The sequence below is a fragment of the Haemaphysalis longicornis genome, unplaced genomic scaffold (assembly GCF_048455015.1).
Source record: "Haemaphysalis longicornis isolate Haplotype H1 unplaced genomic scaffold, Haemaphysalis longicornis Haplotype H1 scaffold_25, whole genome shotgun sequence".
Lineage (NCBI taxonomy): Eukaryota > Metazoa > Arthropoda > Arachnida > Ixodida > Ixodidae > Haemaphysalis > Haemaphysalis longicornis.
Genome location: NW_027526314.1, coordinates 4,277,331 through 4,303,813, shown reverse-complemented (window position 1 = coordinate 4,303,813; position 26,483 = coordinate 4,277,331). Strand labels below are relative to the sequence as shown.

At 46.9% G+C, this 26,483-nt stretch overlaps 1 protein-coding gene across 1 annotated transcript in view; it reads right to left on the bottom strand.

The window, feature by feature from the left end:
- Positions 1–1,082: 1,082 nt before the first annotated feature.
- Positions 1,083–26,483, bottom strand: part of LOC144172689 (cytochrome P450 4V2-like) — a 45,014-nt gene continuing 19,613 nt past the window's right edge. Inside the window, exons 4-11 of the mRNA XM_077701322.1 lie at positions 25,508–25,707; positions 21,132–21,201; positions 20,735–20,861; positions 20,458–20,649; positions 11,943–12,116; positions 5,361–5,427; positions 2,997–3,173; positions 1,083–1,255 (exon numbers count right to left, since the gene is read on the bottom strand). Coding sequence (XP_077557448.1) covers positions 1,083–1,255; positions 2,997–3,173; positions 5,361–5,427; positions 11,943–12,116; positions 20,458–20,649; positions 20,735–20,861; positions 21,132–21,201; positions 25,508–25,707 — 1,180 coding nt within the window. The remainder of the gene's footprint in view (positions 1,256–2,996; positions 3,174–5,360; positions 5,428–11,942; positions 12,117–20,457; positions 20,650–20,734; positions 20,862–21,131; positions 21,202–25,507; positions 25,708–26,483) is intronic.

Sequence of the window (26,483 nt, the reverse complement as noted above, 5' to 3'; positions counted from 1 at the left end):
TAAACAAACGCCTTGAAACCACCGTCGAAGAGATGCAAGATAAGAACAAACACTGAAACAAAAGATGCCGGCCCGTGTTGTTCCAAGTAAAACGAACAAAAAAAATACTGGCGCTGTTCCAACATATAACGCGCCAGGAATGCGAACACGGAAAATTGCATTCGATTGACTACACCTCCATTGCTTTCTTCATGAAAGGAGTGATAGGAGAAGGGGCGAGTGTGGGAGTGGGAGGGGGAATATGATGGGTATTTACGTGGCAGGGGCGGCAGAAAAATGTCGTCGAAAAACTAACCTTCTCGGTGAAGCAAGCATGTGCGCGACTCCCACGGCTTACCCCCACACCCGCGTAACCAATTGACGAATTAGTACGTTGTTGCTCTTGGACGAAAGTTTTGGCATTTCCGCACTCAAGTACGTCTGAAGTATTCTCAGCGGTGGAGATTCTGCGATCCAAGATGGTGTGCAAGCATTGAATTGTATGTACACTGTACAAATACAAGTCCTTCTTCTGTCGACGTTGTGCGCTTGTTCTTTATATATGAGCAGATTTTGAGGGAAGCAACCGAAAAAGTTTATTCCTAAAACCTCGATATGGTGCTTATTGCGAACTGCTTGCGTAGTTTCTTTCGTCCTGGCTATAGACTCCGTGTGACAACGCCCTAAAATTACTTCCGCTGAGCTCTGCGCATGTGGAGTTTGTTTCTCATTCAATGAACACATTAAAAGGTGGTTGAGAAGACATCGCTTTCGGCATGATGTTCTTCTTATGAGAATCAGAATTTATTGTCAAGTGATTTGAAATTACTCATATGTTACAGTTCCTTAGATTTGAAAGTTTGAAATTTAATTACTTTGTTGTTCCGAAAGCCGTGCCTCGTCACCTGCAAAGACAGTAATTCCGCGGGATATCGCACTTCAATGTGTTTTGAGGTTTGTGATTAAAAGAGTAACCAAAGGCTAAAAACAAAAGATGTCAAATAGTGTAGCATTATGGGTTTTCGTTTTTTTTTATTTCGCTTCAGCTCATTTTTACAATCGGTTTGCCAGTCTGTTGAGTGAATGAAATATTCTTGCAATATCTATGGAGCCGGCCCATTTCTCTCATAAAACCAGACTCGAAGCTCACCCCTCGCCTTGAGTACGACTTCGTAGCTGATCTTCAGCTGGTCCACAGGCTTCGTAGGAACCACGCTGAATTTGGACAAAATTTTCGCAAGCAACAGCTTCGCTTCCAGCAGGAAGAAGCGCTGACCTGCATAGTAGAAGAGGTTTGAGATACTAGTTGAGAGACACTATGCATTCATTCGTCGCTTTAAGTCTGTCTTGCAATCACACAAAGAGGGCACAAACTAAGTACTAGAGAAAGTTGCCAATAACGCAATTGATTTCTGCAACTCATCGTTTCAGCTCTACTTTAATGCATAGTTTGCACGATCACCATAGGCTCCCATGATAATTAATGTTCCTAACTCCCCACACAAAATAACAATAAAAGTTCGTAGAAACAGGGCACCGGAAAGTGAACATAGATAAAGGGTTCTGCCCCAGATTCCTATTCCATCTTTCAGATATGCTCAAAACATTGAGAGAAAATCACAAAATTATGTGAGCTGTAGAGGAACGTCTACACTGGCGTGTTCCCACCAGTAAACTGAACGCCGGAAGAAGAAACTGTAAACAAGGACAATTTGCTACGGGCAAATTTCCCCTTTCCAAAGCGAATCCGCCATTTCTACGGGCAGAACTGAAGCACCCAAAGTGAGGGAGGATTTTTTCACCCCTTTTGCACTTTTTGTCGAAGTGTTTCATAATCTCGGTGATATCATAATTACTGATCGATACGAATTTACTTGAACGACTGTGGTGCTTAAAACGAGACTAGAAAGTGCCGCCTTCCCACTCCTTTCTCTTCCTCGTCTCCCTCCCTCTCTTTTATCCGCTGAACCCCATTCCCCCAGTGCAGGGTACCAAACCGGGCTTTACACCTGTGTTGGTGTCACTGTGGCGTTCATTTATTTATTTTTCTTGGGTTGGTGTTGTTACTCATTTTTTCGCTGGTTTACTTTTCATTTTGTTTCAGCGTTTCCATTAACGATTTTTCTTTCAATTGCATTTTTTATGTCCGTACTCTGCTGGCAGCATTCTTTTGTTTTTCTTGTCCTTTTTTTAACGTTTCATGTTTGTCTTCTTCCTGCTGTAACCCTAATGTCTGATATTCACCACTCATCAACGTAGTCACCCCCGATCTGCTGTAGCAAGTCTTGTCCCTCGCGGGGCTGACCTCACCAGTTTACATTAAAGAGCATTCCCTATATCTCTCTCTCCGGCCATTCCGCCCTTCTTTCTCCTCTGTACTCTCGGTGATTTCACGGACTCCTCCTCGCAGGAGTAGCTCATGTAAGAACGCCGAAAAGCCAAGTGGCGTGGTATTTTTCATATTTCGCCACGTGTATTTCGCGCTGCGAAAAAATGAGTAAGCAATTAGTACGGCGCTGAAAGTACCGCAGTTAGATGTCCCTCGTGGATACCTGCAAATGCCTCATGGACAATTATTTATTGGAGCAGTACTTCTCGAATGATATAACTAATTACAAATATTTCAAACTGCCTAATTAAATCTCATCAATTAAAAAATTACTGGCGGCTACTTCGTTGTACTGCAAACATTGTGAACTAGATTTTCTTCGAATAACGTAATTCCTCTTTTTCGAAATCTTGGTGCACGATAGCGGAGACGCCGTGTACAATGGCCGTTAAAAATTATCACTGTACACGACAACTCCTAGAACGAAGACGAGGATTGCCTCGGCGGCCGTTTTTCTGGTGGGGGTGAGAAACGAAAACTTCCGTGTGTCGACATTCGCCGCAGGTAATTGTCCCCAAGCGGTCAACATTAATCCGTAGTCATACATTAGGTGCGCCTCATAGCCCAGGTTGCAGCTTCGGCCAAGTTAAGCCGCCAACATTTGATTTTTTTTTTAGACGAAGCTTGCCTAGGCAGCTCTTGGGACCAGCTGAGAAAGGTATGTAGGAATAAGGGTGGCGCAGCCCGCAATCGTCCAGGAAGCGCTCTGGCACGAAGGAATCTGGCTCGGGGAAGTGCCTCGGGTCTCGGTGTAGGCTGTACAGGTCCACAAAGCACGTGACACCCTCAGGAAGGGTGTATCCATCTGGGGAGAGAATGTGGGTGCACATAAGACGTTCGATTTTCTCTCTTTTTGCAAATTTATGACATCTACATGGGAGGCCACAACGATTTTGGGGCCGCTTTCTGTCAGCAACTTCACGGTAGCTGCGTGAATAGACGAGAAAGTATTATGCTCACCATTCATTCCAAAATGATTACGGTTATGCGAAGTGGCTCCGCCTTACACTGCTTTCGAGCTTCCGACTTTAACATGCCTGCGGGCGTTTCTTCCTTCACGACAATACGTTACCTTATATAAACCTACATTAAATTCGCCAGAGATAGCCTTCAAGTTCTAACTTGGCTTACATTTTTACAGCTACAGAGATTTAAGGGCCATAGGATATTAAAAAAGCACCGGAAGTTGCTTTGCCTATGGGTACACATAGATGTGGTCATATTTTCTAAGCCTAGATTATTTTTTGCATAAAGCGAACGTTAAACGCCAGGGGCATATCGTTCACTCTGTGCACTCCAAATGGCCGCCGCTGTAAATCGCGAAACGGAGGATAGAGAGAGAGAGAGAGAGAGAGAGAGAGACAGAGAGAGAGCTTTTAGTTTGGCGAGCGGACTCTAGGTCAAGTTGGGGAAGTGGCTGTCGAAGGTAGGGTGTTTGTATACTATAGCCTTGAATATCTTGAAGGTGGACAGATGTCCCAGGCCACAAACACCCTACCTTCTACTCCCACTTCCCCCACTTGACCTAGAGTCCGCCTGCCAAACTAAAAGCTCCCTCACTCTTTCTTTGCCTTTCTCTCCCTTTCTTTCACTCTCTTCTTGTCTCTCCTCTCTCATTTTCATGATTTATGATAGCCAAAAACTAATGAACGTTGCCCAAGTGAAGGTTTTAAGGGCACCCTGCAACAGATTCAATACCGCCGTGGTGGCTTTGGCAAACCCGTCGGGGTGGCCCAGTGGCTAAGGAGTTGTGCAGCTATCTCTCTCTCTCTTTTTTTCTATCTCTCTCCTTGTCTCTCCTCTCTCATTTTCATCATTTATGATAGCTAAGAAATAATGAACGTTGCCCAAGTGAAGGTTTTAAGGGCACCCTGCAACAGATTCGATCCCGCCGTGGTGGCTCAGTGGCTAAGGAGTTGTGCAGCTGAGCCCAAAGACGTCGCTTCAATTCCCGGCCGCGGCGGCCGCTTCTCTGGTAAAGGCGAAAACCGAAAACGCTCGTGTGTTCGAGATTTCGGCGCACGTTAAAGATCCCCAGGTGGTCAAAATAAATCCGGAGCCCGCCGCTACGGAGAGCCTCATAACCAAGGTGTAGCTTCTGTGCGTAAAACACCCACAATCAATCGACAATCAAGCAACATATTCCTTTTACTTTCGCGCCAAGAAGCATTTCTAATGGTGTAGTTACCGCCTACCCACAGCGACACATGCGGGACTTGCTTACTGCAGCAGATACCTGTTCAAAACCCGCATATAGTGTTCTCTGGAACACCGGAATTTTTTCTGTGGTGTTGAATTCTTGCGTGGTCTCACACAAATGGCTGCGGATGAAAGCGCCAGATATAAGTGCACGCCGAGGAAATCATCACAGAACGCGTGAGAATTCAACGACGCCGGGAATTTCTCGGTGCCTCGGAGAATATGGGTCCTAGTGAGTGTTTTGTTTTGTTGCGATAGTTTTTAAAGTGTCTGCGGAATGCTTTGTAGCTTCAAGTGGAATAAAGTGAGCCAATAACCACAATATCGATTAGGAGATTCAATTCAAAGCATGCAAACAATACTCAGACCAAGAACCAGAGGAATATATTTAGATCTATAGTTTCTAAGCTATATCATGGCTGTAGAGCAGGAATATTTGGCTTGTGTCATTAGTGGCCACCTAATCTGACTCTAGACGCTTTTGTTTACTGCCGCATGAAAGCATTTCAGATTTTAAAAAAAAATGTGTTACAGGGTATCTACGTGCGAGTGCGCCCCGAAATAACTTGGTAAAACATTTCATCCTAATGTATTTGCGACGATACTCACAAACCTTTTATAACAACAGGACTTAAAATAGTCGCAATATAAAAACTGTACAGATGTCATAGGAGGGGCTGTGGCGGTTGCACAATAAAGTGACCAGTTTGAACATGCATTAATTCCACAAGGTTCACATTTGAAAAACAGAAAAGTCAAAGGCAGTGAAAATAAAGGGAAAAACCCTCCTTACCTATAACCGTATCCTGTTCCAGCATTCTTCCAAAAAGCGGGAATGGTGGATACAGGCGCAGCGACTCCTGAAACATAAAACAAAGAAACAAAAACCGAATACGCAACATTACACAGGAACGTAACCAGAAATTCAATTGCTAGGCTGAAGTTAATTTCTCCTCTTTTAAAGGGACACTGAGGCGAATTTGTCAAGCTCCCGTTTTTGCTTGCACTGCGTAGACTGGCTCAAATTAACACACTTTTCCTCGTTTATCCGGATGATAAGTCTGTAAATATTTTATAAAGCCCGAAAGAAGAAAAACTACCATGCGCGGTCTGCGGCGGCCGCACTAACTAAAGGCTGTGACGTCGGGAGGAGGTGCAACGTGATTGAACGGTGTCCAAGATTAACATTCAAACAAGTTTCGGTTTCGGTTCTGTAAAACAAAATGCTTGACATGCGACGTTATCGTTGGATGGGTATTCTCGATATCTCAATAATCGCCATACCGCGTGCCGTGTTGTCGGCTGTAAAACGCCTAAGATGAGCTTCCTAGGACGGCTTGTTATCGTAGCAATCACTAGCCGAGGCCTACGCAGTGGATGAACGCCCTCCGAGTCACTACAGACGCTGAAATGGCATGCGCTTTTCCCCCCCATTTGGAGGTTGCCTCACTGATGCCTGTACCGTAAAAAGCGTGTTCCCACCTGACCAAGGGTCTGTTGGTTCTGGCCTGTGCCCACTGCCCGCAAGCAGTCGGTGCTTATGGCAACAACACGCCAACTAAAACTCGCTAGCGCGTCAGTGTCAGTCTGCGCGGGTTCTGCGAACCTGCTCCTCGAGCAATGAACGTTACGGCACAAAAATGGTGAACTCAGTATAGAAAACATCGGCCGAAAACAACAAAAAAATCAACTTACCAAAGAAAAAAGAAACGTACTCTCGGGGATTCGAACTTGCGACTTGCAAAATAACACATACCTAGCGCTCAAGACCACTCGGCCACACGGGCCAGTGCTGCCGATCTTGGAAATACAAGCTATATCATGTATAACCAGTTTACACTTTGATTTAGTTTTATCATTTCAAGCAGCTTAGGTAACAATTTGTTATATAGCGCTCGTGCAGCAAGTGTTCCCCAAATTTCCACAATTTCTCCCGTTTAGCGTTGCATTTTTTAGACGTAAAAAATTACACCATCTTCCCACGTGGGCACCCTGAGGGGATGCAAAGCCGTGGAATAGTAGCGTTTTAGTTGGTTGTTAGAGTAAAGTCACGTGTAGTAGCGTATTAAATATCTTCTTTATTTATCGAGTAGTGGAGAACGTTTTGCGGCTTCTCGTTCTCGAAGCGAGGAATCCGCTGTTCGACGCTGGCGTTTCGAAGCGTTGTCACGTTGCCGAACGCCATCTGGATCAGCTACTCGCCGCTGGCGTTTCAAAGCGGCTTCTCGTTCTCGAAGCGAGGAATCCGCTGCTCGATGCTGCCGTTTACGTTCGGCGTCGCGAGCTCTCCTCTGTGCAGCCTTGTCTTCGAGGTGCTCGCGGTTCTGACAGTGTGCTGGCTGGCGCTAGGTGAAGGTGTGCCAGCCAATTCGCTGACGGAATCGTTGGCGTTTCGGCGCACGATAAAGATCCCCAGGTGGTCAAAATTAATCCGGAGCCCTCCACTACGGCGCGCCTCATCGCCTGCGTTGCGTCGGCGCGTTAAACCCCACAATCAATCAATCAAATCGAATCGTTGGCGTCCATTTCCAGTCATCAGACGGCGCAGTAATGAAGAAGCAACTGAGCGGAGTGCGGACCGGGTTTATTTGCAGAGCAGAGGGAGTGGAGAGGAGGAGCAGCGCGCATGCGTGTGATTGGACAGCTGGTGTGTAGAGGGGAGAGGAAGAGCAGCGTGCGTAGCGCACAGGTGGTGTAGAAAGGAGGAGGGGAGAGAGAACGGCGTTATCACAACTGTTGTGGCTAGGAGGGGAGGTGAGGACGCCGGACTCCGGACGACGGAGGGTCGACTAAGAGATGCTTTGCATCTAAAACGTTCCAGGAGTGGTCGTGCTGCTGACTGCTGTGCTTGTTCACCCAGCGCAAAGTGCTTCCTGCTCCCTAGCTGTACGGTAAACGTTCCAATGGATTTTATTTCCTTAGTACCTATATTCGCTGACTCTTCTGCCGCCTTCAAGTGGCCTTATAGGTTTTCCTACTAGCGTACCAGTCAGCGAAGCGTCGCATATGCACTTGTGCAGCGCTTGTGTGGAGCGACCCGGACTTAGAGCTTGATACAGTGTACAAACTAACAATGTAAAGAAAGGCACATTCTTTCGTTCACAAACGTGTCGTGGCTTAGTTTCAACAGAGCGAACGAATTGCGAAGACCCGTCGGCGGCCGGTGGATTACACGCTGGACCGACTCACTCGTTCGGAAGGTCGGCGAGCCGTGCAGCAGCGCAGTCAAGCTAAGTCATTTCCCCTTGACGTCACACGAAAACGCCACAGAAAATGGGCGAGGATGCAGAGAGGAGGACAGCATTTTCGAATTGATTTTTCTACAAATAAATTCGCGTAAACGCACTCACAGCGGTCGAAACATGGCCTATGGACTCCGGACTACAATTTGCGCTAGTAATCCCCCAATGTTTACAAATCACTTCAGTGTCCCTTTAACAGGCTTCTGAAGGTCGCCATTTCAATCGCGAAATCGCTAGAGTACCCCTTCATGACAATGTATAACAAATATTACACCTCTGCGTAAAGCAGGGGCCGCACAAACACGCAACAAAGATGCTTTATTTCTTCCTTGCTCGCCTACCGCTTCCTTGCTGCCACACTGCCGCGCTCTGACGTGCGACAGACCGCTTGTGACGCGCCACTGTGACGTACGAAGCTCTCAACAGTACGGCGGCGCTATTGGTGGGCCCAGTTAAATGCTGTAGCCAATCAGCGTTCCCAGCTCTGGGGGAAACGCGGTTGCGCGCAGCGCTCGAGCACCGGCAGCACGGCGTATGCACCGGAGGCACGGACGAATGTAGATCGTCGCCATCCGTTACACGAGCTTATATATAGCGCGTCATTTACAAAGTATGAATAGCGCTAAAAAACACGGAGCCTTTCTGCGGGCACAAACGCCCGCTACACGCACGACTGCGGCAAGCATCTGCGTGCACGGTCGACAAGCAGCCCACTGTGCGGTGTATGCACGATACGGCATACACCGCAGCAGCTAAAACTTGTCACCGCCCGCCAGAGCGGGACTATTGCCAAAAATCAGTTTGCAAATACGTGAAAGGGGGTGATAGTGCAGTGAAAGATTGCGCGGGGGATCGTCGTCGTCGCGGCCTCGCAAAGCAGTGTCTGGATAACTGCGGCGACGCTAAGCCTTTTCCCAGACCTCGATGGGACGAGTTCACCGCGACAGCGCCGCATGCCGAAACGCTAGCGAGCCGCGATAGTCGTCGTTAGCATCCCTCAATAGCGAGCATGTTGCGTTTGGAAGCCCCCTATCTCCGTGCCCCCTATCTTGCCTTCAAACGCTTGTAGCCGCTCGTTTCCGCTGACGTGGCCACGGCCTGCGCGAGCAGCCGTTCGATGCGGACCGGCCACCGACCGACCCCGCTGTACGGTAGCGGATGTAGTAGGCGGAGTTTGGCCGTCGTCTGCTAAAAAAGAAGCGTGACGTGCCACCGAGGGGAGCCAATGGCTGCGCGCTTCTCGAACCAACCCTGTTTCTCTAGGTGGTCTTGCGCCTGGTCGGTGACGTTTCCGCTTCCACAGTGCTTTGGAGGCGCGGTGAAACAGGAAATGCGCCGGGCCTTGTTGCGGGTCCTTTTTAATGAACGATAACTCGGTTAATACTGACCACTTTTAAACCATTTTTGCGGCAAGGCGTTCTTTGGATAGTACTCCAACGATTGCGTACGTAAAATCGCAACCTTTGAGCCCTGTTTAGGGCCCCTTTAAGGGCACAGGGTAATCTCTATACTTCCCATGCATTTTTGGCCATTTTGAGGTACACTTTTTTCAATATCTATTCAAGGTAGCTACATAACGTACATAGCATTTTCTTTCAAATTTTGTGGTCTTTGAACTATCGCATAATTAGGAATATTCATCAAAAATTCAATTTTTAATACATTTTTTGTCCATTAGTACCTAAATTTGGGGCATTATTTCAGTATTAAAAGTTGGGTAACAAAAACATGGTTGCGTGCATATTTTAAAATCTGGTACAGTAGGTGTGACAAGTTATGTAGATGACAGGGAAAAAAATCAGCTCATTTTCCCTGGAGATATAGGAAATATTGGTACCTAAGTAATAAAAGCATTGTTGTGAGATAATTGTGTTTAAAGTAAAAAAGAGGGGGAAACAATATTTTTTTCCCCAAAAAACACCACTGGAGTCATTTATTCAGCTTCGTAATTACCATCGAATTTTTTTTGTTTACTTTTCAGCCGGTCGTCTGTCCTTCCTTGCTCATTTTGTGCACCATCGTACAGCTCTGTTCGCAAAGTATTTTCGCTTGTAGTCAACCTCTTTCAGCCATTTGATGGTGGTTTTGGGCCCACGTTTTGATCCGAATTATTTCCACATGCTGGCTCGTGCGTTGCTATCATCATTGAATGAAAGAACCGCATCCAATGTTGCAATCATGACAGTGTGCAGCCCAAAAAAAGACGTTTTTTCGTGCGCGGCGTTGAGGGACAAATGTGGAAAAAACATGCAACAGCGTCTTTAGATTGCCCTCACTGAAAAATGAGCTATGCAATGGTTGCTAAGCCATTTCTTAATACAGCTGGTCCCAGAAAAGCGTTTTGATGTGGAACTGGAAATTTCGTGACGAAGAAAATGGCAATAAACACGGAGAACACTCTTAAAGAGGATGTGGTCACTTGCGACCTGCTTTCGGAAAAACTGTTTTTGAGTGAGAAATATGAATTTCTAAGAAAAGTGTGAATATGGAAAATGTGCACAAGGAACCAAACTTCCCTAATTACAAAGAAAAAAAAAGTCCTTTTTTTTAAATTTCGCCTTACCCTGTGCCCTTAACTTTCCTACGGAACACCTCACGTACAAGTGCAAAAGCACACCCTATAATGTAGTGCAATACGCCGGCTAAGGAAGTGCAGTAGAACTTCCGTTGAACGCAGTTCAGCACGCCGAAGGAGAAAGGTTAGTTTAAATGGGAATTCAACGCTTCCTTGGCATAAGCTCTTGGCATGCCACGGAGCTTGGCATAAGCTTGGCATGCCACGGAGAGGTTGAAGGAGAGGAGCAGACAGCGCCGTAGAAGCAGGTTTATTTGAGAACACACCGGTAATTCCTATGCTGATGCCAAGGGCGCGTCAGGGTTCCAGCGGGTGGGTGCGTTCGTTGCCCCGGCCACGTGACCTCACCCTGCTGACGCTCTTAGCGTAGGTAGCGGCTACAAAATAAACATCAAAACCACGACGTACCTGTCTTCCGTTTGATAGCACATATACTCAATAAAGGTAAGTTTTCAGGCGGGCTGGGGCGCACATATTTGGCGACGAATAAAACTGGCTTGCTTCGTTTGTTTGCGGCGGTGCTCGGGCCGCGTCCCGGAAAAGCGTACCGTAAAGATGGGTTATAAATAGAACATTCATAAACTCTAACGTTACATCTTCACACCAAGCGCCATTCATACTACCATCCGGGTACTTCGAGAAACGGAGAGTCACGAGCAGCTAAACGACAAAAATGCGTGTAAACAGGTGAAACAAACAGGAAGCACTCAATCAATATCCGTCTCCAATTTTCCCCCACCTTATCAGTAGCAGTTGTATTATCCAGTGCTCTGAAACACGAATCAGTTGTATTTGCTTGAAATATATAACAAAATATCCAAAATAAACGTAACTGTAAAGTAGACTCCCTCCAAATACCGTAGGAGGATCCTAGGACTCGCTTTATACACAATTAAGAACTTATTCTAACTTCAGCCTAAGTAATCAGAAAAATAAATCCTTGCCAAGAAAGCCATCGATGGTATTCACTGAAAAGTTTAGCCGTCAATTTCTTCGCTTGGCAACACTGGAAACGGCCACGGACATAGCCGAAGCGCCATGGACATGGCGCTGCTTGTGCCACTGCCCGCAAGCCGCAAAACAAAACAAGAAATCACCGGCGTGCCTCGCCTGCTTCATATCAGTCCGATTCTCAGCGGTGGTGTCAGCAGAGACGTTATAATCGCACTCACATTGGAGCAGAGGCATTACTTTGCGTTCGGTGGGGTAGAGTTGGGAACGTCCAACCTACATTATGTGCTTAGCAGGGACAAGTACCGCCATCCTGCGGAGCCCGACGTAACGAGTGACGGCGCACTCACATGGTGGCCTGCATGCGTGCCCCGCCAGTGAATACAACATATATTTTATAGCAAACATTCCACTTGACCTTAGTATTGTGCGTTGTTATAAAAAACGAACGAACGAACGAACCAACTTTAGATTTTATGCTATGCTACATCTGGTAGGAATAACAACAGCTCAATTTATTCTTGGTTTTCTTCCAGTGTTACGTTTCTTCTGCGCAAAAGAAACACGCAAAAATAGGAACAAAGTGCGTTTGCTATCCGCAACTCACCTTGATGCAGCATTCCAAGTAGTGTAACTGCAAAAGGTCCTCCAATGCGATGGTCCGGCAGCTGTCCCATCCGAGCACTCGGTCAAGTTCCTCTTGAAGTTTTGCCAGTTTACATGGATAGAGCCCGAGAAGGTAGATGGTCCAACTGACGCCCGAGGCAGTTGAATCGGTGCCCTGTTAAAATGTGCAGCAGAGTTCGCAAAAATGAACGCGAGAAAATACAACAAGCCAGCAATGAACGGGGGAAAGTTATCACCAAAATGCTACAGTCAGAACCTTTTGTTTAGTCTTATCATAAACCAGAAATGCAAATTGGGAACTTTTCCTGCTGTTGTGGCGTCGGTGGTAGGTAAGGTGGGCGCATAGGTGTTTCCCAAGCAGTTACGAGGCATCCGACCGTTTCGGGACGGACATTCCGATTGGCGGAGTAGCCCACCGGACATATTTTAGACCCGCCGATTTAGACATTACGAAATTTAATGAAACCCGCCCGAGAACATGTAGTGCAATTGACGTCATTGAGAAGGTTCATGCGTTTCATCAAAAGACGATATTCTTGTGCCCTCCTGCTACTTAACGCCCACTCCCTTCTACTCTCATATGCATCAATGCTGTTCCACTCTTCATACCTTCCTCCTATGATGGGTACAAATTGCAAATTTCTCAGTTGGATTCAATTTTCCTGCGTTGGCGCTGCTCATTCGCTATAATTTGGGACCTTTTCTTCTAGTGCAGCTCGAACAAGTGGAGGAGACGTTTTATTCACTGTTTCCTCTATTTCTCCTCCGCCATACCCATTTTAACGCGTCTTTTTTATTTGCTGCTGCAAGAACGACTCACACGTCATAATTAAAGCTATGCTGGTACTGTCAGTTATGTACAGATGTCTTGGCTAATACGCCCCTAACGGGTTTTTTTTAGGGGCGAAGCTCCTTAGGGCGTGGGTCTGTCCATCCTCGACGTATGTATGTAGCCACCTCTAGTTTAGTTCTTGGATTGTTTACTAGATGTCGTGGCTACCTCTAGTTTAGTTCTTGGATTGTTTACTAGATGGCGGTACTTGTATATGATGAAAAGATGCGCTTGGATTGTTTACTAGATGGCGTGGCTACCTCTAGTTTAGTTCTTGGATTGTTTACTAGATGGCGGGGAGCGTTGTAATAAAATCCGTTCGCTGTTGGCGCGCTCGGAGTCGCCCGATGGATAAGGCTGCAGATGTGCGAGCCCGCGAGGCAGAAGCGCTCCGTGAAGCTGCGCGACGCCGCCGCCAAGATCCTGCCGTACGAGAGCGGGAGGCCGAAGCGTGTCGTCTGGCTGCGCGATGACGCCGCCAAGATCCCAGCGTTCGAGAACGAGAGGCCCAAGCGTCACGGCAACGGCGCGAGGACCCTGCCGTACGCGAAGCGGCACGGCTGCGGCGCGAAGAGGATCTCCAAAACGTCAGGGAACGGGAAGCGGCGAGAAAGCGCGCGTATCGGCAGGCAGACCCCGATGCAGTGAGAGCTCGTGAGGCGTCTGCAAAACGCATCAGGCGAGCTCAGCCCCAAGGTGCCGACGCGCGGTTTAAGCGAGACTTTCTAGACGTTACGTTCGGACACAGATGTAGTGGGCGAACTTTCACTGAAGAGTCACGGTTTTACCGATGATTTCCCCTCAGGAGCTTCGCCCACTCATCATCATTCACCCCGTGGATATGCTGTGAATTTTTTTTTTTGCTGATCGGTCTTGACACCTACGACGCGTGCCAACAGTTTCGGTAGGTGGGAAAGGTTCTACCCATAAATACTGCTTGATCAAGCACTCCCAACTTTTGTCGGGTCGCCTGACAGACAGACCGAACGACCGAGCGACCTACCGACCGACCGACCAACAGACAGACAGACAGACAGACAGACAGACAGACAGACAGACAGACAGACAGACAGACAGACAGACAGACAGACAGACAGACAGACAGACAGACAGGCAGGACGATTTTTTTGTTTAGGCAGCCCAAGAGAGACTACAGTATTTAAAAATAAAGCCGAGTGTAACAATTTGCTTCAGATGTCCCGGCTTGCTGGAAAAACAAAAATGCTGTTTGACCAGAATTCAAAGTAATAAACGTAAATAGAACGAGAGTACAACTCCGCCTTGCTCGGAAGAAGCTGAGTAGTTCAGTTAGTGATAATTAAGACGAATAGAAAAAAAAAAACATCATCATCGTCATTATGAGCCTGTTTTCTGTCCACTGCAAGACGAAGGCCTCCCCATTGACTTATATTTGTTCCTATACTTCGCTGTACGAATCCGTTCTTTGCCCCCAAACTTCGTGGTAACCGGTTCATAGTAACGTGCGAGTTACCCCTCTTTCCCTACTTACAGTCCCTTCCCTCGGTAGCCACACCATTACGTTGGTGATCCTGTCGATTCGCCAGTTCTTCGCATTACATTTGTAGCGCAACTAAAATTCATTTGGAAATTTGAGTTAGGATATCGTCCACCATAGTTTTCGTCCTAATCCAAAGCGCTTGCTTGCTATCTCAAAGCACCACTCCTATCATTATTTGTTTCCATTCCTTGTTAGGCTTTTCTTTCAAGGCTCTCAGTAAGGCCACAGGTTTCGAAGCCACAAGTCATCACCGGGTGTACGCATTAGTTGAGTAGTTTTTTAGCGGCAAAGGTAGCCCTTTGTTCATTCTTTCAGAGTGTTTTCCGAATGCTGTACAGCCGATAATAATTATAAGATTGATTTACCTCTCACGGTTTGGATCGCCTCGTACAACTTGATCAAGATGGTTATATTCACGCACTTTTTATATTTCATTTCTTAGGCTGATAGGTGTGGTTTCTGCATGGATATTTGACATTACTTTCTTCTAACTTCTAACTCACATTTATCTTCAATCCTACAGTAAGGGTTTCCGAGTACAGTTCCTGAAGCATTCTTTGCAAGTATCCTCCCGTATCACTGCTCAAGACGATGTCATCCGCAAATTTTAACTGTTTTGAATATTCTCCACTTGAATTCATGTCTTCTCCCTACCAAGTTTTCTAAATACGTCATCTAGGCACGCTTACGTCATGATTTTTTTTATTATTTTGTGGGCACGCGGAAAATAAAACATTTCGGCGAATCAACGTCCGTCTAGAAGACCCTTTTTGTATGGCAGCCACAGCATATCTACAGACCTTGATTCATCGGCTACTGTGATTCGCATTTTCAACCTTGCTTTCGCCACCTGGCGGTTGGCGCAAGCATCTGAGCTCCCACATACGGTTGTGTTCTCTTCTTAGTGCGCCCTTGGTACGTGCTAGGTCTGCCGCGCTTGATTGTGGTCGCAACCGTTCTCCTACGAAGCTGCAATGACGCCACAGAACTTACAAGGGCTCTGGCGCAACCAAAAAATAGAGGTCTGCAAATATTTGTTGCGTATCCTTCACGTGGGTGCCGACGTGGAAATACAGAAGTACGAGTGAGTAGTAGTCGGCAGGTCTTGGAGAGTGTTGCGTTGCGTGTACGGAAGTTTTACAATCTGAAGCAGCGGCGGTGGGCACGGTATCTTGCTGGAAACATTTTCCTCTAGCTTACAACCACATCACAGAAATCAGGGATTTATTTGATAATAAGTAATGAAAGGAAGTTTCACTGTTGCTACCAGCTGCGTTTTTGTAAGTATGAATTGCCCTAAGATGGTGGAAATGACTCGTAATATTGCACTGCTCGCAGCGCGGTGCAGGCACGAATTCCGGCAGTCACTGAGCGTAAAAAAGAGCCAATGTTCAGAAGGTCCTGAATGAAGAACGGGGCAGTATCGCTTCTTCCTTGCCGTTAGCGAGGAGGGATTTCCTCTTTCTTTTAGCACGACGCGTACAGGGGGATTAAAAGAAATGCGAACAACGGAGCCCACAGCCTCCGACGCATGCCGCACTGTCTGGCTGCCAATTCAGTAAACTGCACGCATGCGCATGCCTTTGAGAGCGTTTGAGAGTGTGGCCTAGATTTATGGGAAATACCCGCCGCGGTGGCTCAGTGGCTAAGGCGTTGCGCTGCGGAGCACGAGGTCGCGGGTTCGATTCCCGGCCGCGGCGGCCGCTTTTCTGATGGAGGCGAAAAGCAAAAACGCCCGTGTGTACGAGATTTCGGCGCACGCTAAAGATCCCCAGGTGGTCAAAATTAATTCGGAGCCCTCCACTACGGCGCGCCTCATCGCCTTCGTTGCGTCGGCGCGTTAAACCCCACAATCAATCATAGATTTATGGGAAATGCTTGATCAAGAAGCGACGCCAGTTGTTTATTTTGAGGCGCCTTTTCCCGCTCTGTCGCCACTGAGCAGTATTATCGTTGAAGGGCATCATGCTAGCTGCAATCAGCCTGCTGGGCGCTTGACTCCCCAATGTACTAGATAACATGACGCTCAGTGGCGACAGAGCATAAAAATCGCCTTAAAATAAATTACCGGCGTCGCTTCTTTATTGAGCATTTCCCCTAACAGTAGACCACACTCTCAAACGCTCTGTAAGAAATACGCATGCGCGCAGTTTACTGACAGTGCCACCAGGTGGTGCGGCATGCGTCGGAGGCTGTGTGCTCCATTGTTCGCATTTCTTTTAATCCCCCCTGTACACCGTTGCGCTGTTCAGGACGAGGTCACGGGTTCGATTCCCGGCCACGGCGGCCGCTTTTCTGATGAAGGCGAAAGGCAAAAACGCCAGTGTGCACGAGATTTCGGCGCACGTTAAAGATCCCCAGGTGGTCAAAATTAATCCGGGGCCCTCCACTACGGCGCGCCTCATCGCCTGTTAATGCGTCGGCGCGTAAACCCTACAATCAACCAATCAATCAACGAAGCGTACACGTATGCGGCTAGCTTAATGGTTCTTCGACTGATTGTCGGGTTTAACGCGCCGACGCAACGCGGGCGATGAGGCGCGCCGTAGTGAAGGGCTTCGGAATAATATTTACCGCCTGGGGATCTTTAACGTGCGCCGAAATCTCGCACGCACGGGCGTTTTTGCTTTTCGCGGCCATCAGAAAAGCGGCCGCCGTGGCCGGGAATCGAACCCACGCCCTCGTGCTCAGCAGCGCACTTAATGGTTCTTCGTTGTATGTGTTGTATGCATTAAACACTCACTGCCTTGCCCAGATAATCACGAAGTACTACAACCACGTATTTGAAAAGTTGATATGGATGTCCGCCGTTGGTACTTAGCGCGTACCTGGCCAAAATGACAGGTCATAATGGACTGCTGCAGATTCGTTTAGCGTGCTCCAAAGGCTTGCACAAGCGGACGTAGGTAAATCTCATTCTTTTTAACCCCGCGAATCGCACTAAAAACCGGGGTCTCAGTTTCGCAGTCACCGAGCGATCGCTCAGCGTTTAATTCCGTCAGCAAGGCGATGTTACTAAACAAACGGTTAATGATAAAAAAATTCGCACCGCATTTCTCAGCGTTCATATCAGGCGCACTTTCATTTAGGAGTTATTCCGGGCCTGTTATTGGTGAAGACATTCAAATATCACCAAAGAAGCATGAGCAAGCACGCAGTGCGAAAAAAGTAGAGAAAAGGAAGGCGGAAAAGGGTAACGAGGCATTCTTTCCTGCCGCCCTGTTATGCACCAACCCTATTCAAATTCGCCTTGACTAAACCGCGAAAATGCAGTGTCGGGAAGCCATATTACAACACGAGAAACGACAGCAGTCTTGTTTCAAAGTCTCCCGGCCTCATGGATCATACACAAGATAATGCTCCTAGGCGAGGCGAGGCGCGCTCGCCTCGCGGGGGGGGGGGGGGGGAGGAGCAGCTATGTTGGAACTCCGCGCGACAGCGTAAGCTGCCGCGACGGTCCGCTAAGAGGCCCCAGTTAGCGGAGCGGGGCCCCGCTCCGGTATCGCCGCGAGCGCCCTAGCGCACCACGCATGCGCAACGGCACTCCCGCAAGCTGTCGGAGCAGAGCGGACCTTCAGAAACGGTCAGCTAAAACTCTCTGTTATTTGTCCTTTTTTAGTTCTTTTCGAATCCACTGCACCAGTATGAGGCCGCCATTTGTACGCGCTTGCTCCGCCTGCCATCGCTGGTATTTTTTGTTTCTCGCTCCGTCGTGGTCTGTTTCTGCCAATTCACCTTGGGGGAGGTACACACTTTCTGTGGGATCGACGGTGTGCTTAAAGGTACCCTGCAACACTTTCGATAAGCACTTTCACTGTTTCCTTCGCGTCTAGAAGCACTGCGAAAGCTATAGTTATCGCCAGCACGGAACGGCACTGCGTGATTTACTTGTCGCACCAAATACGCCTTCCTTTTCTGCTTTGTTTTTGTAGCTATATTTTCAAAGTTGCTATCGAATTCGTTCTTTGCTGCATCTGAAGCAAAACCGGCCAACAGCCGCTACATGGCATCAGTGACGTAATTCGAGCAGTCGAAGAACGCCAAAAGCGGGAAAGAAAGAAAAATCTTTTGAGCGAGTTCTGAAGTTATCTCATAGGCATAGAGCAGTAATTTTTGGCTGAGGTACTTTGTGACCCCGTAATGTAAGTACTGTGTGTGTTGGGTGACTACGTTCTGGGAGCATCTAAGATTTTAAAAAATGTTGGAAGAAGTGTTGCAGTGTCCCTTTAAATACGGGAATTTCTAACGCGAAATCGTTACATGGCTAGGTTTGAAAAAGCACGCATCGGGCTGGCGTCCTCCGAACACGGACACATCCGTATATCGTCCGCAAGAAGCGTCCACAGCTGCTAACCCCTTGCTAACGCGTTCCATAGCATTCCATCCGTTTCATAGCACGCGTATATAAGAAAGAATCAAACACAAAGAAATGTTCGTCGCACTTTGTTCCATACCATGAATAAATAAAATAAACCCAAAGGGAATTCATTTTCACCGGGTTTCCAAGGCTTCGTACGGGCGAAAGGGCTCAAAAAGATATCATGAAGATAACTGAGGTTCTCACCAAACCCATTGACTGAAGACGGCTGTCATACCTGTAATACCGAATTTCGCAATTTGTTGCGCTGTAAACAACCCAGAGAAAGCTCTTAAAAGCGCATCACAAGTGGAGGTGAAAACTACGCAGCCGTCGAAGAATTTTCCGTCGATTAGTTCTCTTTTCGCTGGAAAAAATGTGCGGAAATTCGCAGAATTATCTGCTGATGCCCAGCATTCTTACACCGCTTGTATACATTGTGAAGTCGTTACAGCCAGATTTGGCTATGAGTAGCCAAATTCGGCTGGGTATTATTTTTTTTTAATTTTCCTTTTGTTTCTTCTCTGCAAATATGTAAATGTACACCGTTATAGTGATTAAGTGCCTTTAATTCGCTAATTCCGTATTTCTCTGCACATGCAAGGCGCAGCGCAGGTTTGGCGCGCTTTCGCTATTTTTCATTTGTATTTTCAACGTTCTTTACCTGGCATTCTTATTTGAGTCTCCGGTTTTTGGATGAGCTGTATAAGATGTATATGTTGGATTTTGTCCGTTGATTTTGTAATGTTTCTCGTTTTTATTTTTATGTCTCATTTTTTTAAAATTCCGCTCGACAGATTATAACGGTTAAAGGTGTTACTTCCGCTAATTATGCAGTTTAGGGCAAATACAGGACGTTACACGGTCCCAGCTGCGGGGCTCCTTGGCAAAGAATTCTACGCATTAAACATTGTTTTAGCTCAATATTTACGACGCTTCCACGGACACAAGGATTCCGTTGAGGCTCCTTCAAACACATTGAAGCCTTCCCAGCGAACTTTTGCACGTCCATAGACGAACTTGACATAAACGAAGTATCATCGAGGAAAAGTCAGAGTCGGTAAAGTTTTCGAATTTTTCAGTGAACTGAAATGATCGAAAATAAAGAATTGTTGTCGAGCAGGAAGGTATAGTGGCAGCATGGTTCACTTGTGTACGTTAAAGTTTGCTTAGATAAGAAGTGGTTCTAGACTCAACCGTAAATTATAGGTGATGGCTGGTATTATAGCTAATGATGGGGGCAATCGGTATTGGTTTGTAAGGCCGCTACATTTTATGCGAGCAGGTCGTACTTGCGAGCAGTTGCAGGTCGTGCTGCGAGCGAAGCGAAGGTGGCGAGGTTGGGGATTAAATGTAGCCCCACCTGACGGAGCGAGCCATCCCTACGCGGCAATTTTTCGGCCCGCTGGCTCCCGTCGTCGCCGGCTGCTACGGGCAGGTCGCTGTCTGTAAAGCCGGCCGTGCTCTCAACACATTGCGGTCATTGAAGGCTGTCCAGATGATTGAGTGTTTCATCGGGGGAGAGTGCGATATCGCTAGCGATAATGCATTCTGCCTTGCAACCACAAAACACGCCGCAACGAAAAATTTTGAAAAACCGAAATAAATTCTATGGGCTTTGGATACCGAGTGCATGTAAACCCCGTTGTCTCCGCTGCCGAAATCTTTGGCGGCCTTAAGGGGTGGTGGGATAGCTGCTCTTTCTTGCTGCCTTTCTTGGTGACCGCCGATTCCAAAGCCGGATTCAGCCGCCTTCGATAAGAAAAATCCAGTCGTCCGCCACTTACCGCGAAGATTATGGAGTCGATGTCGTTCTTGACATCTTGAAATGAATAAGCAGGATCTTTGATGTTGTGAGAGAGGAGCGCATCCAGAAACAACGAGGACGATTCCGGCATGGTAGTGGTTATCTTGGCGCCCCTGTCCTTCAGGCTTGAAGGAGGGATTTTGAGGAGTTGTCGCTTCCTTTCACTGAGGACCTGAGTTGTTGCGTGGGGGAAAAACGACTGATGAATTGTTTTCTGTCCGCTCAAGGTTTTGGAAAGCGTCCCGAATATTACTTACCGCATAGCTGAACTTCTGCATCTCTTGCACCGTTTGCTTGAATATTTTGCCCTCCCTAGTGTGGTCATAGACTTGTTGTGCCCACAACCACGGCCGGACTCCACGAACAGCCGTCAGATAAGACAGGCTTCCGTTCACATGTTGGTTACACGGTGGGCATGAAAAGATGAAGGAAAACAATAAAATAAGAAACTGTTTTTAAGCAACGCTAGGGCGAAGCGCCGGCTTTTCCAGCTAACCGCTTCAATGTCAAACGTACTTAGATTGTTTTGCCTCATATAATTTTCAAAATTTCAGAAGGAGACTTGCTGGATGCTCATGACTTCAGGTTCGCATTTATGCAACAAAACTGCGTCGGCTGTCGAGCAGTGGCGGTAAGTATTTTAATTCGACTCACCGATTGAAGCAGTTTCCAAAAAAATTTCTTTCATCTTGTTGGGTATTGAGCTCTACTCCCATGCACACACCTTGAAGGGAACAGCAATTATTAGAAACGTGCAAACGATACGATTTTTTAGCTCCGCGTGTGGCCCGGGCGCACGTTGAAAGGCACCCTGCGGAGCCCGTAGGTGAACATTCTGGGGCGTATAGCAGCCGCATTTCGTGTGCAATGTCTTTCCGTATGAGATGAGTTATAAGCTCTAGAAATCCGCATGTCCGCCTATCCTCGCCAGTTTCGCGACCGTCCGTCGACTCTGACATCAAAATGATACCCCGAGCAGTCTACCGCTCGTTCACGGTGTGTTGACTTGTAATGCAAAGGTGGAGGCCGACGCCGAATATGACCCCGCCTCAGAGCGGCCGCTCCTCGATAGAGCCACGAAATAAACCTTCACTTAGTGACGCTACTGATTTACTTGCCTTACCCCTCCGTATCCATTCTGGGAAGTCTCACCCCCCGCCCAGTAGCCCTTAAGTGGTAAACGTAGTTGTGCAAGCGGATCAATCTGGAGGGCCCCTAACCTTCTTGACCTCATTCTGCAACGGACCTTAAAAACTAAGCATTCTGTGTAGCAAAATAAAATGATCAATATTTTCCGGGGAACGCGAATCGCCGCAAAAGCACCCTCCATTTAGGTTCACTTGTTCCCTAATAGCTATTTTGACTGTAAGGACTTTTAATACACTGAATACGCGAAAAGTACCTAGTTTTCCTTTTTTGTTGTTGCGTAACTGACTTTCGCCTACATCATAACAATAGCCACCTGCGGCTGGGATCAAACCCACGTCCTCGGGCTCAGCCGCACACAACGCCTTAGCCACTTACCCACCGCGGCAGGTTGGTTACCAGAATAAAACAATCATGATAGTGCATTGCTCTACTTATGAATGGTACCTTAACTAACGTTTTTGAAAAATAACAATTTTTGTCTTTTTATGTCCTCGACGGAAATGATGCGCGCTTAAAAATGTGTTCGTAATGTCGTTGGGTGCTCTGAAAGACAATAGGCTTGCTCCGACCATGAACACGCGACCGACGCGGCCCGTGGGAGGGAGGAACCCAAATTCGAACCTGCCCCTGCCAGTTTTTACAGCGACTCGCTTGACAAGCCACGAAACGTGGACGATCGAATGGCCGTTAGCGAAAACGACCGCTGCGACGCCATGTGTACGTCATATTTTCGCTTACATCTCAATATGTGGGTGGTTTCCCTCTCGCCCTTGATTCTTATATTTCGAGTCATTTCTAATCCCTATGATGCATTTTGTGGAGAAACCAACAGACCTCCCCGACACTTGGGACACACTTTGTCTTCAGCACATGAAGCAAGTCCTTAAAGGGACCCTGCAACCCTTTCCTCACCTTTTTTCTAATACTTAAAGGCGTAGGACTGTAGCCAACAAACACATTCAGTACTTAGACTAGGGGGTCAAGATGTATTTAAACATAAAATTATTGCCCTATGACGATCAAAACTTAGAAACCTGCTGAAGAGATTTTGCTATCTTAACCCGTAATCAGGTTTTTCGAGCCCTTGAATGACGTCATTAGAGCGATGTAGCAGCTAATGGCCGGCTTCCTTTCAGTTGCGGCAATAAGCCCATTCAGTAGCCGCTTTTAAAAATCGCCTCAAAACCTAGTCTCGACTTCGTAAATTCATGATGAATTCGCCGTTTTTTTTTTCGTGAGCAGAACGTAAGCCATCAGTGGGGGGATGCTCGTATAGCTATAACGACGTGCAGTGTAATTTGAAACTTAGTTTGTAAAGATCACAACCAAGGTATCAAATATTGCGCATAAACGATATTAAAACAGTTGGGAAGTATTATAAAAATTTGGACGGCAGCTGAGGCCGGCAAGAGAAACACATTTCTTCAGGTTAACATTAGCGTGAACATCACAAGCCGATCGAGTAACGTTGATCCAAAAGCGAGCGAAAGAAAAGTGTTGAGCTAAAGAACATCACACAATCTTTTTACCGTATCTATTTATTTCTTTCAATTGTTTTTGGTAGCATAGTGTAGCTCTCTGCTTCAATGCAAGCTTTGTTGCGTTGTCGCCTTCCCTCCGTCACCGCAGCCACGCTATCATCTGCTGCTATGTTACAAGTTTTGGCGCGTGATCGCAGAAAAAGACAGCCGCGTCCAACGGTTGCATGACAAAGAGAGTTTTAGCTGACCGTATTCGACGGTCCGCTCCGGTATCAGCGGCCCGCTTAGCGCAACCGGAGCCAATGCCGTTCGCGGCCAAGCGCGCCACGCATGCGCAATGGCGCTCCGGCTTGCTATCGAAGCGCGGAGGTCCATGAAAAACGGCAGGCTAAACAAAGACAGCGAAACGCTACGCCTTATAACGGAGGAGCATACCGATGCCACCGATTCACTCATTCGCTAAGCTCGTACTCAATGAGCGCAGTAATGGATAAAAGTTAGTCTTTTTTTTATTTTCCCATGGAATTCGATCATGGGACTCATCCGCTTATTAGGAGGTATGTGCGCAGCTGCCATGCATTGGGTTCTTTGCAATGGAGAAGCTCGTATTGTCCTATTAAGTTACTGTTGCACCAAACTAATAATTGATACTTTTTTTGCAAAACATCAAAACGAAATATAGGACGTTATTTTTATGCTCCGTTATCGCTGACTTGAAAGCAGTCAAAGCTGTTATTTCTTTCTCGACAACATGGTTTTAAACCGCTGGTCAAGCGAAACTACGCCTGCTAAAAATTCACGGGGATTCCACGGGGCCGAGGGTCGGTAAAATGTTTTGCCCTATTTGACGGCGATGGCAGCCGCCATTTGTAAGCTGTTACTTATCATCACGTCACTTTTACGCAGGCTGAAGTGGCCAATACGTGTGAGGTAAACTCTCCCGTCAAGTGTTTATATTCCGTCACGTCTTCTGAGCCAGTCACAGAGATTGCGTGACATACAAGCCATATTGTAGTTGAATATCGAAGAAAGACCTACGTTGTCATGACCGCTGCATTTCGTCTAGTTTTTCATTGCCGGTCAAGAATTACGTGCTTTCAATAGAGAGATAAGGCAAACTTTAAAACTGGGGCTAGTAAACGTCATGAAACGTCAAAACGACGAACGCACACACAACCGCTTTGTCAACCGGAAGCACGTGACCACCACTGAAAGCAAATCAGAAGAGGCTTCCGGTAAATTCACAGTTGACGGTGAATTTACGGAGTCGAGAATAGGGCACCAGCAGCATGAGGCGGCTCTGATGCGCCGAGGAAATCACCAGTGCCTCTCCGAGCTGTCGACAACTGCAGCTTTCACAATGCTGCCAGATGCAAAGGAAAGAGTGAGCGCGTTTATCGGAAGGGTTGCAGAGTCCATTTAAAGGTATTTTTAAACAGACAATTATCAAATTTCTTTTAAAACAAGAGGTAACCTTCCCTCAGTAAACTTCATTCCTGCCATCCTGATGAGCCCTGACTTTGCAAACAACCATACATCTCCGCTCCTAGTCATTTTTATATTTTGAGGCCGCTGAAAATACAACATGCATGGTTTTGTGTTTTGTATCGTGGCATGAACGCTATTCGTATTTCCTACAAAATAAATAAAACACAAATACTTGAATGTTTCGTTTCATTATTGCCTCTATTAAATTATATCAGATCTCGTTGATGCGAAGAGTTTTGTATAGAATAATCCGGGTAGAATGGGCAGCGCAAAACAAACTAGTTACCAGAGCTATTCTTATAATTAAGGCGGAACTGTTATAGGCTAACTTTCAAGGTTTTTTTTTTTCTTTTTTGTTGTGTGCGTAAACCGAGAAAAGCCTCTCCACACCCTCCACCTCCCTTCTGCACACCCTCTCACTTCGGCCACCTGTTTGCCTCCACCGCTCAATATTTTGATTTAAAATGGCGTATATTGCTAGTGTTCACATGTGTAACCGACTAAAGAAAATCGGTGTGAGCTCACTTGGTCTTTTAAAGCTGGTTTTCCCACATCATATGTTGCACAGTGAAGCCTACTCAAAGAAAAAAAACTAGGCGGCAATGGGCGCGAACGAGACGGAAGAAAGTCGCTGACGACGATAGGGCCCCGGACGACAAGCATAAGCGCGATGCCCGTCGGGACCCTGCATACCGCGAAGGGAAATCGCAAGAAGTCGGCGGGGCTACAAATTCGGCGACGCTACAATACCCGGCGCGGAGATGCGATATGAGCGGGATCTTTGTGGCCGAACTAATAACCTACAAACAGCACCGCTCGTCATCCACATTGAGAGAGTGGAATGGCACTGAATTCTTGATGATTTTGTTAAACACCAGCATCAGTGATAAATATATATTCTATACCACGTACGAGCCATGATGTCCACGAAGCACTTCTGGAGTCCGCGAAAACAGTTGAAAGGCTCGTGGGGGGAAATTTTGTTTGCGTGCTCGATCTGCGCCAGGAAGGCGTCACTGTTCTTGTGGAAAACATCCATATAGACTTCTAGCACACGGGCGTGGAAGGCGGGAGTGAATATTTTGCGTTTCTGCTTCCAGGGCTCTCCACGACTGAAAAAAGGCCAAAACAAGAAAAGAAAGCAGCTGTTTCAGAAAATTCCTCGTCAGACTGTATATTTTTATAATGCATGGCAGTGCTCTGTGTATTGAAAACAAAAGCTGGAAATGAACTTCTGCCTTCATCGCTTGGCATCTGTGCATGCAGGCACTAAAGACACATGTTTAACGGTAAACTGTGTTTTAAGCGTAGCAAGGGCCTCAACGACGGCAAGGATACTGAGGGAAATGCATGGTACAGTGTCCAAAAAAACACTATTCGCAGCTCATCCGCAAGAGGGTACATCGCACATTGCCTGTACTGACATTTCAGGAAGCATCAGAATTCGATAACAGGATCCACAAGATCTCACCTATCACATTCCGGCATGAGCCATTGTTCCCCAACCTCGAGCACACCTACGTCCGCTTTAGCAAAAGCCACTGAGGAACTCGCATAGATAGGAACTCACATTGAGGAACTCACATAGATAAACCCACAAAAATGTCAGCCTTCTATGTTTCTTCCGCATATTCCTTTTCACTGTAGCGGTAGTTTGCTGACCAATAATAGCGGATGACTCAGTGCGTATCACGACGGCTGACTGGTTTGCGGGTTATTTTTACCTCCCTGAAGCAATTCGCTGCTATGTGTTAGGAATCAGCCTTTTCCCTAAAAAGAGGCATCTCCCAATTCTCCGTAGAGAAGCCATCTTCTAGAAAGTTCTAGGACACAGATCCACAAAGCAGTTCATGCTGAAGATATCATGGCATCAGCTTGGGATTAGCCC